Source organism: Oncorhynchus mykiss, chromosome 13 (genome assembly GCF_013265735.2).
Source record: "Oncorhynchus mykiss isolate Arlee chromosome 13, USDA_OmykA_1.1, whole genome shotgun sequence".
Taxonomy (NCBI): domain Eukaryota; kingdom Metazoa; phylum Chordata; class Actinopteri; order Salmoniformes; family Salmonidae; genus Oncorhynchus; species Oncorhynchus mykiss.
Window position 1 is genome coordinate 217501 of NC_048577.1, and position 13538 is coordinate 231038.

The following is a 13538-nucleotide window of genomic DNA, read 5'->3' on the forward strand; positions in this document are numbered from 1 at the left end:
ACACAGGGGGTAATGTTGTCTGACCTAGCTGGTTTATAATGACACAGGGGGTAATGTTGTCTGACCTAGCTGGTTTATAATGACACAGGGGGTAATGTTGTCTGACCTAGCTGGTTTATAATGACACAGGGGTTAATGTTGTCTGACCTAGCTGGTTTATAATGACACAGGAGGTAATGTTGTCTGACCTAGCTGGTTTATAGTTTATAATGACACAGGGGGTAATGTTGTCTGCCCTAGCTGGTTTATAATGACACAGGGGGTAATGTTGTCTGACCTAGCTGGTTTATAATGACACAGGGGTTAATGTTGTCTGACCTAGCTGGTTTATAATGACACAGGGGATAATGTTGTCTGACCTAGCTGGTTTATAATGACACAGGAGGTAATGTTGTCTGACCTAGCTGGTTTATAGTTTATAATGACACAGGGGGTAATGTTGTCTGCCCTAGCTGGTTTATAATGACACAGGGGGTAATGTTGTCTGACCTAGCTGGTTTATAATGACACAGGGGTTAATGTTGTCTGACCTAGCTGGTTTATAATGACACAGCGGATAATGTTGTCTGACCTAGCTGGTTTATAATGACACAGGGGGTAATGTAGTCTGACCTAACTGGTTTATAAATGACACAGGGGATAATGTTGTCTGACCTAGCTGGTTTATAGTTTATAATGACACAGGGGGTAATGTTGTCTGACCTAGCTGGTTTATAATGACACAGGGGGTAATGTTGTCTGACCTATCTGGTTTATAATGACACAGGAGGTAATGTTGTCTGACCTAGCTGGTTTATAATGACACAGGGGGTAATGTTGTCTGACCTAGCTGGTTTATAATGACACAGGGGGTAACGTTGTCTGACCTAGCTGGTTTATAATGACACAGAGGGGTAATGTTGTCTGACCTAGCTGGTTTATAATGACACAGGGGGTAACGTTGTCTGACCTAGCTGGTTTATAATGACACAGAGGGGTAATGTTGTCTGACCTAGCTGGTTTATAATGACACAGGGGGTAATGTTGTCTGACCTAGCTGGTTTATAATGACACAGGGGGTAATGTAGTCTGACCTAACTGGTTTATAAATGACACAGGGGATAATGTTGTCTGACCTAGCTGGTTTATAATGACACAGGGGGTAATGTAGTCTGACCTAACTGGTTTATAAATGACACAGGGGATAATGTTGTCTGACCTAGCTGGTTTATAATGACACAGGGGGTAATGTTGTCTGACCTAGCTGGTTTATAATGACACGGGGTAATGTTGTCTGACCTAGCTGGTTTATAATGACACAGGGGGTAATGTTGTCTGACCTAGCTGGTTTATAATGACACAGGGGGTAAAGTTGTCTGACCTAGCTGGTTTATAATGACACAGAGGGGTAATGTAGTCTGACCTAGCTGGTTTCTAATGACACAGGGGGTAATGTTGTCTGACCTAGCTGGTTTATAATGACACAGGGGAAAATGTTGTCTGACCTAGCTGGTTTATAATGACACAGAGGGGTAATGTAGTCTGACCTAGCTGGTTTATAATGACACAGGGGGTAATGTTGTCTGACCTAGCTGGTTTATAATGACACAGGGGGTAATGTTGCCTGACCTAGCTGGTTTATAATGACACAGGGGGTAATGTTGTAGGCCCTAGCTGGTTTATAATGACACAGGGGATAATGTTGTTTGACCTAGCTGGTTTATAATGACACAGGGGGTAATGTTGTTTGACCTAGCTGGTTTATAATGACACAGGGGGTAATGTTGTCTGACCTAGATGGTTTATAGTGACACAGGGGGTAATGTTGTCTGGCCTAGCTGGTTTATATTGACACAGGGGGTAATGTTGTCTGACCTAGCTGGTTTATAATGACACAGGGGGTAATGTTGTCTGACCTAGCTGGTTTATAATGACACAGGGGGTAATGTTGTCTGACCTAGCTGGTTTATAGTTTATAATGACACAGGGGGTAATGTTGTCTGACCTAGCTGGTTTATAATGACACAGGGGGTAATGTTGTCTGACCTAGCTGGTTTATAATGACACAGGGGGTAATGTTGTCTGACCTAGCTGGTTTATAATGACACAGAGGGGTAATGTTGTCTGACCTAGCTGGTTTCTAATGACACAGGGGATAATTTTGTCTGATCTAGCTGGTTTATAGTTTATAATGACACAGGGGGTAATGTTGTCTGACCTAGCTGGTTTATAATGACACAGGGGGTAATGTTGTCTGACCTAGCTGGTTTATAATGACACAGGGGGTAATGTTGTCTGACCTAGCTGGTTTATAATGACACAGGGGGTATTGTAGTCTGACCTAGCTGGTTTATAATGACACAGGTGGTAATGTAGTCTGACCTAACTGGTTTATTGTTTATAATGACACAGGGGGTAATGTTGTCTGACCTAGATGGTTTATAATGACACAGAGGATAATGTAGTCTGCCCTAGCTGGTTTATAATGACACAGGGGGTAATGTTTTCTGACCTAGCTGGTTTATAATGACACAGGGGATAATGTAGTCTGACCTAGCTGGTTTATAGTTTATAATGACACAGGGGGTAATGTTGTATGACCTAGCTGGTTTATAATGACACAGGGGGTAATGTTGTCTGACCTAGCTGGTTTATAATGACACAGGGGATAATTTTGTCTGAACTAGCTGGTTTATAGTTTATAATGACACAGGGGGTAATGTTGTCTGACCTAGCTGGTTTATAATGACACAGGGGGTAATTTTGTCTGAACTAGCTGGTTTATAGTTTATAATGACACAGGGGGTAATGTTGTCTGACCTAGATGGTTTATAATGACACAGGGGGTAATGTTGTCTGACCTAGCTGGTTTATAATGACACAGGGGGTAATGTTGTCTGACCTAGCTGGTTTATAGTTTATAATGACACAGGGGGTAATGTTGTCTGACCTAGCTGGTTTATAATGACACAGGGGGTAATGTTGTCTGACCTAGCTGGTTTATAATGACACAGGGGGTAATGTTGTCTGACCTAGCTGGTTTATAATGACACAGAGGGGTAATGTTGTCTGACCTAGCTGGTTTCTAATGACACAGGGGATAATTTTGTCTGAACTAGCTGGTTTATAGTTTATAATGACACAGGGGGTAATGTTGTCTGACCTAGCTGGTTTATAATGACACATGGGGTAATGTTGTCTGACCTAGCTGGTTTATAATGACACAGGGGGTAATGTTGTCTGACCTAGCTGGTTTATAATGACACAGGGGGTATTGTAGTCTGACCTAGCTGGTTTATAATGACACAGGTGGTAATGTAGTCTGACCTAACTGGTTTATAGTTTATAATGACACAGGGGGTAATGTTGTCTGACCTAGATGGTTTATAATGACACAGAGGATAATGTAGTCTGCCCTAGCTGGTTTATAATGACACAGGGGGTAATGTTTTCTGACCTAGCTGGTTTATAATGACACAGGGGATAATGTAGTCTGACCTAGCTGGTTTATAGTTTATAATGACACAGGGGGTAATGTTGTATGACCTAGCTGGTTTATAATGACACAGGGGGTAATGTTGTCTGACCTAGCTGGTTTATAATGACACAGGGGATAATTTTGTCTGAACTAGCTGGTTTATAGTTTATAATGACACAGGGGGTAATGTTGTCTGACCTAGCTGGTTTATAATGACACAGGGGGTAATTTTGTCTGAACTAGCTGGTTTATAGTTTATAATGACACAGGGGGTAATGTTGTCTGACCTAGATGGTTTATAATGACACAGGGGATAATGTTGTCTGACCTAGCTGGTTTATAGTTTATAATGACACAGGGGGTAATGTTGTCTGACCTAGCTGGTTTATAATTACACAGGGGGTAATGTTGTCTGACCTAGCTGGTTTATAATGACACAGGGGGTAATGTAGTCTGACCTAGCTGGTTTATAATGACACAGGGGGTAATGTTGTCTGCCCTAGCTGGTTTATAATGACACAGGGGGTAATGTTGTCTGACCTAGATGGTTTATAATGACACAGGGGGTAATGTTGTCTGACCTAGCTGGTTTATAATGACACAGAGGGGTAATGTTGTCTGACCTAGCTGATTTATAATGACACAGAGGGGTAATGTTGTCTGACCTAGATGGTTTATAATGACACAGGGGTAATGTTGTCTGACCTTGCTGGTTTATAGTTTATAATGACACAGGGGGTAATGTTGTCTGACCTAGCTGGTTTATAATTACACAGGGGGTAATGTTGTCTGACCTAGCTGGTTGATAATGACACAGGGGGTAATGTAGTCTGACCTAGCTGGTTTATAATGACACAGGGGGTAATGTTGTCTGCCCTAGCTGGTTTATAATGACACAGGGTGTCACGTTCTGACCTCTATTTCCTTTGTGTTGTATTTATTTAGTATGGTCAGGGCGTGAGTTGGGTGGGCAGTCTATGTTTGTTTTTCTATGTTGTGGGGCAGTTCTATGTTTTCGGCCTAGTATGGTTCTCAATCAGAGGCAGGTGTCATTAGTTGTCTCTGATTGAGAATCATACTTAGGTAGCCTGGGTTTCACTGTGTGTTTGTGGGTGATTGTTCCTGTTTTTGTGTTTGCACCAGACAGGGCTGTTTTGAGTTCACACGTTTCTTGTTTTTTCATTAGTTTGTTCATGTATAGTTTCGTCAATAAAATACAATGAACAACCACCACGCTGCGCTTTGGTCCGCTTCTCTTCCTCCTACAGACGAACGCCCTTACAGAATCACCCACCACAACAGGACCAAGCGGTGTGGTAATGGGCAAAGGAAAAAGCAGCAGCAGGAGCAGCGCGAGGAGGTATGGACATGGGAGGACGAATTAGACGGAAGAGGACCCTGGGCTCAGCCAGGAGAATATCGCCGTCCCAAAGAGGAACTGGAGGCGGCGAAAGCGGAGAGGCGCTGGTATGAGGAGGCAGCGCGGCGTCGTGGATGGAAGCCCGGGAGTCACCCCCAAAAATTTCTTGGGGGGGGGCTAACAGGGAGTATGGCTACGCCAGGTAGGAGACCTGAGCCAACTTCCTGTGGTTACCGGGGGGCTAGAGAGACCGGGCAGGCACCGTGTTATGCTGTGGAGCGCACGGTGTCCCCAGTGCGGGTGCACAGCCCGGTGCGGTACATTCCAGCTCCGCGTATCGGCCGGGCTAGAGTGGGCATCGAGCCAAGTGCCATGAAGCCGGCTCTACGCATCTGGTCTCCAGTGCGTCTCCTTGGGCCGGCTTACATGGCACCAGCCTTGCGCACGGTGTCCCCGGTTCGCCTGCATAGCCCAGTGCGGGCTATTCCACCTCGCCGCACTGGCAGGGCGACCGGGACCATTCAACCGGGTAAGGTTGGGCAGGCTCGGTGCTCAAGAGCTCCAGTGCGCCTGCACGGCCCGGTCTATCCGTCACCACCTCCACACCCCAGCCCTCCGGTGGCAGCTCCCCGTACCAGGCTGTCTCTCCGGCCCATCCGTCCAGAGCCTTCCTCCTCTCCAGCGCTGCCGGAGTCTCCCGCCTCTCCGGCGCTACCAGAGCCTTCCTCCTCTCCAGCGCTGCCGGAGTCTCCCGTCTGTCCGGCGCCTCTGCCGGAGCCTCCCGCCTGTCCGGCGCCTCTGCCGGAGCCTCCCGCCTGTCCGGCGCCTCTGCCGGAGCCTCCCGCCTGTCCGGCGCCTCTGCCGGAGCCTCCCGCCTGTCCGGCGCCTCTGCCGGAGCCTCCCGCCTGTCCGGCGCCGCTGCCGGAGCCTCACGCCTGTCCGGCGCCGCTGCCGGAGCCTCCCGCCTGTCCGGCGCCTCTGCCGGAGCCTCCCGCCTGTCCGGCGCCGCTGCCGGAGCCTCCCGCCTGTCCGGCGCCGCTGCCGGAGCCTCCCGCCTGTCCGGCGCCGCTGCCGGAGCCTCCCGCCTGTCCGGCGCCTCTGCCGGAGCCTCCCGCCTGTCCGGCGCCTCTGCCGGAGCCTCCCGCCTGTCCGGCGCCTCTGCCGGAGCTTCCCGTCTGCCCAGCGCCATCGGAGCTTCCCGTCTGCCCAACGCCGCCAGCGCCGCCCGTCTGCCCAGTGCCGCCAGTGCCGCCCGTCTGCCCAGTGCCGCCCGTCTGCCCAGCGCCGCCAGTGCCGCCCGTCTGCCCAGCGCCGCCAGTGCCGCCCGTCTGCCCAGCGCCGCCAGTGCCGCCCGTCTGCCCAGCGCCGCCAGTGCCGCCCGTCTGCCAGGAGCCGCCAATGCCGCCCGTCAGCCAGGGGCCGCCAGTGCCGCCCGTCAGCCAGGGGCCGCCAGTGCCGCCCGTCAGCCAGGGGCCGCCAGTCAGCCAGGGGCCGCCAGTGCCGCCAGTCAACCAGGGGCCGCCAGTGCCGCCAGTCAGCCCAGCGCCAGCGCCGCCAGTCAACCAGGGGCCGCCAGTGCCGCCAGTCAGCCAGGGGCCGCCAGTCAGCCAGGGGCCGCCAGTGCCGCCAGTCAGCCAGGGGCCGCTAGAGCCCCTCCGCCCGGAGCAGCTGTCCCTCTGTCCCGAGCAGCTGTCCCTCTGTCCCGAGCAGCTGTCCCTCTGTCCCGAGCAGCTGTCCCTCTGTCCCGAGCAGCTGTCCCTCTGTCCCGAGAAGCTGCCCCTCTGTCCCAAGCAGCCCCTCTGTCCAGTGGGGTCATTGAGAGGGGTGGGCATGGTGAGTAAGCCACGGAGGCGGACAATAAGGCGGACTAAGACAATGGCGAAGTGGGGTCCGCGTCCCGCGCCAGAGCCGCCACCGCGGACAGACGCCCACCCAGACCCTCCCCTATAGGTCAAGGTTTTGCGGCCGGAGTCCGCACCTTTGGGGGGGGGGTACTGTCACGTTCTGACCTCTATTTCCTTTGTGTTGTATTTATTTAGTATGGTCAGGGCGTGAGTTGGGTGGGCAGTCTGTTTGTTTTTCTATGTTGTGGGGCAGTTCTATGTTTTCGGCCTAGTATGGTTCTCAATCAGAGGCAGGTGTCATTAGTTGTCTCTGATTGAGAATCATACTTAGGTAGCCTGGGTTTCACTGTGTGTTTGTGGGTGATTGTTCCTGTTTTTGTGTTTGCACCAGACAGGGCTGTTTTGAGTTCACACGTTTCTTGTTTTTTCATTAGTTTGTTCATGTATAGTTTCGTCAATAAAATACAATGAACAACCACCACGCTGCGCTTTGGTCCGCCTCCACTTCACAACAAGAGAACCGTTACACAGGGGGTAATGTTGTCTGACCTAGCTGGTTTATAATGACACAGGGGATAATGTAGTCTGACCTAGCTGGTTTATAATGACACAGGGGGTAATGTTGTCTGACCTAGCTGGTTTATAATGACACAGGGGATAATTTTGTCTGACCTAGCTGGTTAATAGTTTATAATGACACAGGGGGTAATGTTTTCTGACCTAGCTGGTTTATAATGACACAGGGGGTAATGTTGTCTGACCTAGCTGGTTTATAATGACACATGGGATAATGTTGTCCTAGCTGGTTTATAGTTTATAATGACACAGGGGGTAATGTTGTCTGACCTAGATGGTTTATAATGACACAGGGGGTAATGTTGTCTGACCTAGCTGGTTTATAATGACACAGGGGGTTATGTTGTTTGACCTAGCTGGTTTATAATGACACGGGGGTAATGTTGTCTGACCTAGCTGGTTTATAATGACACAGGGGGTAATGTTGTCCTAGCTGGTTTATAGTTTATAATGACACAGGGGGTAATGTTGTCTGACCTAGCTGGTTTATAGTTTATAATGACACAGGGGGTAATGTTGTCTGACCTAGCTGGTTTATAGTTTATAATGACACAGGGGGTAATGTTGTCTGACCTAGCTGGTTTATAATGACACAGGGGATAATGCTGTCTGACATAGCTGGTTTATAATACAGTAGACTATATCCTGTAGTTTAATACTGTTGGCTAGCTTAACGATTCCAATAGGAAATACATATCACTTTGCAGCATAATGTGGTTTACAGTTTAGGGTTGAAAATCATTCTGGTAAATTTCACAGGTTTTCTAGAAATTCTGGTTGGAAGATCACTGGAAAATGTTTTGGGAACGGTCGTGGAATTTTGCAACCCAACTTGCAGGCCCTGAAACCATGAGTTTCAGGCCGCTGTATAAGGCCCGACGTGGCCTGTAAACTACGAGTTTCAGACCGCTGTATAAGGCCCGACTTGGCCTGTAAAACCATGAGTTTCAGGCCGCTGTATAAAATCAACGAATTCAACAACCGTTTCTCTGTTACTAAAATAATACAGTCATGGGATGTAACTGTTGGATGGAAAAGGCAAGGCACACTGGGAAATTATTGGAGGCTTAGTGGGGGCGTTGAACTGAAGTAAACGTCATGGGATGTAACTGTTGAAAAGGCAAGGCACACTGGGAAATTATTGGATTGTTTTCTCTCCTCCAGGTATTCTCTATGGTAGTGTTCAGCTGTATAGGTATTAATTAAAGGTGATGTCTCCCCTACAGGTATTCTGTTTGGTAGTGTTCAGCTGTATAGTAATTAATTAAAGGTGATGTCTCTCCTCCAGGTATTCTCTATGGTAGTGTTCAGCTGTATAGTAATTAATTAAAGGTGATGTCTCTCCTCCAGGTATTCTCTATGGTAGTGTTCAGCTGTATAGTAATTAATTAAAGGTGATGTCTCTCCTCCAGGTATTCTCTATGGTAGTGTTCAGCTGTATAGTAATTAATTAAAGGTGATGTCTCTCCTACAGGTATTCTCTATGGTAGTGTTCAGCTGTATAGTGAATGAAGGCTACATGAACATCGGCAGCGAGCGGTTGCTATGCGTCTTCAATAAGAACGCCGATGCCTGTAACTACGGCGTTACCGTGGGCGTGGTCTGTTTCCTAGGCAGCGTCTGCTTCCTGGTTCTAGACATCTACTTCCCCACCATCCACAGTGTCCGACTCAGGAGGAGAGCAACTCTCATCGACATGGTCTTCTCTGGTACACACACACACATTATATACATACACACACACACACACAGACACATCCACACGTCATGTTATCTCTAGGAGGTATGTTTTCTGAACCATCTGTCCTGTTGGTCCCGCACTCCTCAGCCCTGGCCAGCTTCCTGTGGTTCGTGGGTTTCTGTTTCCTGGCCAACCAGTGGCAGCAGACGACAGAAGAAGAGCTCCCATTGGCTCAGGGCTCAGACGCCGCCAGGGCTGCTGTTGCCTTCTGCTTCTTCTCCATCCTCACCTGGGTAAGAGACACCTGGGGGGTCTGGGCGTGTGTGTGTGTAACGTGTGTGTGTGTAATGTGTGTGTAATGTGTGTGTGTGTGTGTAATGTGTGTGTGTGTAATGTGTGTGTGTAATGTGTGTGTGTGTAATGTGTGTGTGTGTGTGTGTGTGTGTAGTGTGTGTGTGTGTGTGTAGTGTGTGTGTGTAGTGTGTGTAGTGTGTGTGTGTGTGTGTGTAATGTGTGTGTGTGAACAGCCCCTGTCACTAGTTTGACACATTATTTAGTTATGAACAAATTCTTATTTACAATGACGGCCTACCCTGGGCCAAACCCAGACGACCCTGGGTTCCCAAACCCGGCCTACCCTGGGCCAAACCCGGACGAAGCTGGGCCAAACCCAGACGACGCTGGGTTCCCAAACCCGGACGACCCTGGGCCAAACCCAGACGACCCTGGGCCAAACCCGGACGACACTGGGCCAAACCCGGACGACACTGGGTTCCCAAACCCGGACGACGCTGGGCCAAACCATGACGATCCTGGGCCAAACCCGGACGACACTGGGTTCCCAAACCCGGACGACGCCTCCCTATGGAACTCCCAATCACGGCCCGATGTGATACAGCCTGTAGTGGGTGTAGTGACGCCTGATAAAGCAGGGAGAGGACATGCGTTTCTGGTGCAGCACATGTGGCCTACACAGTTACTAGTACAGACTAGTACAGGCTAGTACAGGCTAGTATAGGCTAGTACAGGCTAGTACAGTTTTAATATGATTTGTCAGTACATTATGTAAATGTTTTGCTGATACAGTGGTTCAGTTTAGGCTAGTATAGGCTAATACAGGCTAGTATAGGCTAGTGCAGGCTAGTACAGGCTAGTACAGGGTAGTATAGGCTAGTACAGGTTAGTACAGGCTAGTGTAGGCTAGTGTAGGCTAGTACAGGCTAGTACAGGCTAGTACAGGGTAGTATAGGCCAGTATAGGTTAGTACAGGCTAGTATAGGCTAGTACAGGTTAGTATAGGCTAGTATAGGCTAGTACAGGCTAGTAGAGGCTAGTACAGGCTAGTACAGGGTAGTATAGGCTAGTACAGGTTAGTACAGGCTAGTATAGGCTAGTATAGGCTAGTACAGGCTGGTACAGGCTAGTACAGGGTAGTATAGGCTAGTATAGGTTAGTACAGGCTAGTATAGGCTAGTACAGGCTAGTAGAGGCTAGTACAGGCTAGTACAGGTTAGTACAGGCTAGTATAGGCTAGTATAGGCTAGTACAGGCTAGTAGAGGCTAGTACAGGGTAGTACAGGCTAGTATAGGCTAGTACAGGCTAGTACAGGGTAGTATAGGCTAGTATAGGCTAGTACAGGTTAGTACAGGCTAGTATAGGCTAGTATAGGCTAGTATAGGCTAGTACAGGCTAGTACAGGTTAGTATAGGCTAGTACAGGGTAGTACAGGCTAGTAGAGGTTAGTACAGGCTAGTACAGGCTAGTATAGGCTAGTATAGCCTAGTATAGGCTAGCATAGGCTAGTATAGGCTTGTATAGGCTAGTACAGGCTAGTATAGGCTTGTATAGGCTTGTATAGGCTTGTATAGGCTAGTATAGGCTTGTATAGACTTGTATAGGCTGGTACAGGCTATTATATTTCTGTAGTGTATTTCTGTTTTGTTTTAGTGATTCACCATTTGTTTTTCAAACTTGTCATTGTTGTTAATTTTCTTAGGTTGTCTGCTTGATATGTGTAGATTTGAAAGGGAAGTTGAGAGGTCAAACATCCTGTTTAGTCTTTCTACTGGCAGGTTTACACCTTCGCTATTGCAGTGAAATGTTTTGTCCAGGAAGTTGTCCAAAAGGGATTGAATTTGTTATAGGACAATTGTTTTTTGGTTTCTACCCTCCTTCCATCTATAGCATCTCTTAATAGCATTCTGTTGGGCTTCGATGCCTCATGGTTGAGTATTTCTCCGTTCAAGTAGACTGTGATTTTGTTGTGGTCTGATAGGGGTGTCAGTGGGCTGACTGTGGTCTGATAGGGGAGTCAGTGGGCTGACTGTGGTCTGATAGGGGAGTCAGTGGGCTGACTGTGGTCTGATAGGGGTGTCAGTGGGCTGACTGTGGTCTGATAGGGGTGTCAGTGGGCTGACTGTGGTCTGATAGGGGTGTCAGTGGGCTGACTGTGATCTGATAGGGGTGTCAGTGGGCTGACTGTGGTCTGATAGGGGTGTCAGTTGGCTGACTGTGGTCTGATAGAGGTGTCAGTGGGCTGACTGTGATCTGATAGGGGTGGGCTGACTGTGGTCTGAAAGGGGTGTCAGTGGGCTGACTGTGGTCTGATAGGGGTGTCAGTGGGCTGACTGTGGTCTGATAGGGGTATCAGTTGGCTGACTGTGGTCTGATAGGGGTGTCAGTGGGCTGACTGTGGTCTGATAGGGGTGTCAGTGGGCTGACTGTGGTCTGATAGGGGAGTCAGTGGGCTGACTGTGATCTGATAGGGGTGGGCTGACTGTGGTCTGACTGTGGTCTGATAGGGGTGTCAGTGGGCTGACTGTGGTCTGATAGGGGTATCAGTTGGCTGACTGTGGTCTGATAGGGGTGTCAGTGGGCTGACAGTGGTCTGATAGGGGTGTCAGTGGGCTGACTGTGGTCTGATAGGGGTGTCAGTGGGCTGACTGTGGTCTGATAGGGGTGGGCTGACTGTGGTCTGATAGGGGTGTCAGTGGGCTGACTGTGGTCTGATAGGGGTGTCAGTGGGCTGACTGTGGTCTGATAGGGGTGTCAGTGGGCTGACTGTGGTCTGATAGGGGTGTCAGTGGGCTGACTGTGGTCTGATAGGGGTGGGCTGACTGTGGTCTGATAGGGGTGTCAGTGGGCTGACTGTGAACGCTCTGAGAGACTCTGGGTTGAGGTCAGTGATAAAGTAGTCTACAGTACTACTGCCAAGGGATGAGCTGTAGGTGTACCTACCGTAGGAGGCCCCTCGAAACCTACCGTTGACCATGTACAGACCCAGAGCTGCAGGAGTAGTGACCCGTGTTTTGTTGTTGTTTGTTAATTATGTTTTCCTAGTTGTGTCTAGAGTGACAAATCTGAGGAGGGAATGCTGTCCCTTACCTAAGAGAAACTCCTGTTTATAGCTAGGAAGCCCTAACACCTAAGCTCTGACCTCTAGCACCTAACATCTAACCTCTGACCTCTAACACCTAACCTCTGACTCCAGGCTGCTGTTTTTAGCTAGGAAGCTGGTTGACTTCAGCTCTTACTTCTAAGTTACTATAGTTACCTTGACTTCTGCTTTAATAATGAACACCTCTGACCTCTAACCTCTGACCTCTGACTCCAGGCTGGCCTGACGGCGCTTGCTCTCCAGACATTCATCAACCTGTTCCAAAACTTCAGCCTCTTCACCGATCAGCTTGACGACAGCGCCGGTTACCACGACAATGCCCGCAGCACGCCCGTCGCCAACGGAGTCACCATAGTAACCACCAACCCCTACCAGCAGGCCCCTCCCTTCAGCGAAACTCTGAGTCTGGACCCTTCTGCCCTCACACCTGCTCCTGTCTTCTAGAGGAGAGAGACAGAGAGTGTAGAGAGGAGAGAAAGATGGAGAGAGAGGGAGAGATGGAGAGAGAGGGAGAGATGGAGAGAGTAGAGAGGAGAGAAAGATGGAGAGAGGAGAGATGGAGAGAGAGGGAGAGAAGAGAGAGATGGAGATAGAGGGGGAGAGAGGAGAGAGAAATGGAGAGAAGAGATAGAGGGAGAGATATAGAGAGAGGCAGAGAGAGAGAGAGAAGAGATAGATGAGCGAGATGCGGAGGAATGGACAGAGAGAGAGAAGAGAGGGAGGATATGAGAAATGAAGAGAGAGAGAATAGGAGAGAGTTTCTAGGCGTGAGACCGTTGTGACATGACAGAGGTTGTAGCTTCAAGATGCTGTGGGTTAGCCTGATTGGCCGACTGAGGGTCAGGTGATGCTGGCTCTCTGTCACCATGGCAACTGCTGGCTCAGTCTAGGATTCACACAGAGCAGGAACTAGAGCACACACACAGAGGCCATTTTACCCAGAGAGGTATATAACATTGTTGTAAATATAGCAGTCTACATCACCTTATGAAGGTCCTTTGGAATTAAAGCTGTAGGAAACAGAGAGATTAGAGAGAGAGAGAGACAGAGAGAGAGAGAGAGAGAGAGAGAGACAGAAACAGAGAGAGAGACACAGAGAGACAGAGAAACAGAGATAATAGAGAGAGAGAGGGAGCGAGAGAGAGAGAGAGAGGGAGACAGAGAAACAGAGATGATAGAGAAAGAGACGGAGAGAGAGAGAGAGAGAGAGAGAGAGAGAGAG

The 13538-nt window shown here is 49.1% G+C and overlaps 1 protein-coding gene across 1 annotated transcript in view; it reads left to right on the forward strand.

Annotated features, from left to right (window-relative positions):
• LOC110515442 (synaptogyrin-3) overlaps positions 1-13314 on the forward strand; it is a 15694-nt gene extending 2380 nt beyond the window's left edge. The window contains exons 2-4 of the mRNA XM_036939801.1: positions 8712-8946; positions 9066-9211; positions 12533-13314. Coding sequence (XP_036795696.1) covers positions 8712-8946; positions 9066-9211; positions 12533-12760 — 609 coding nt within the window. The 3' untranslated portion in view covers positions 12761-13314. The remainder of the gene's footprint in view (positions 1-8711; positions 8947-9065; positions 9212-12532) is intronic.
• Positions 13315-13538: the final 224 nt, after the last annotated feature.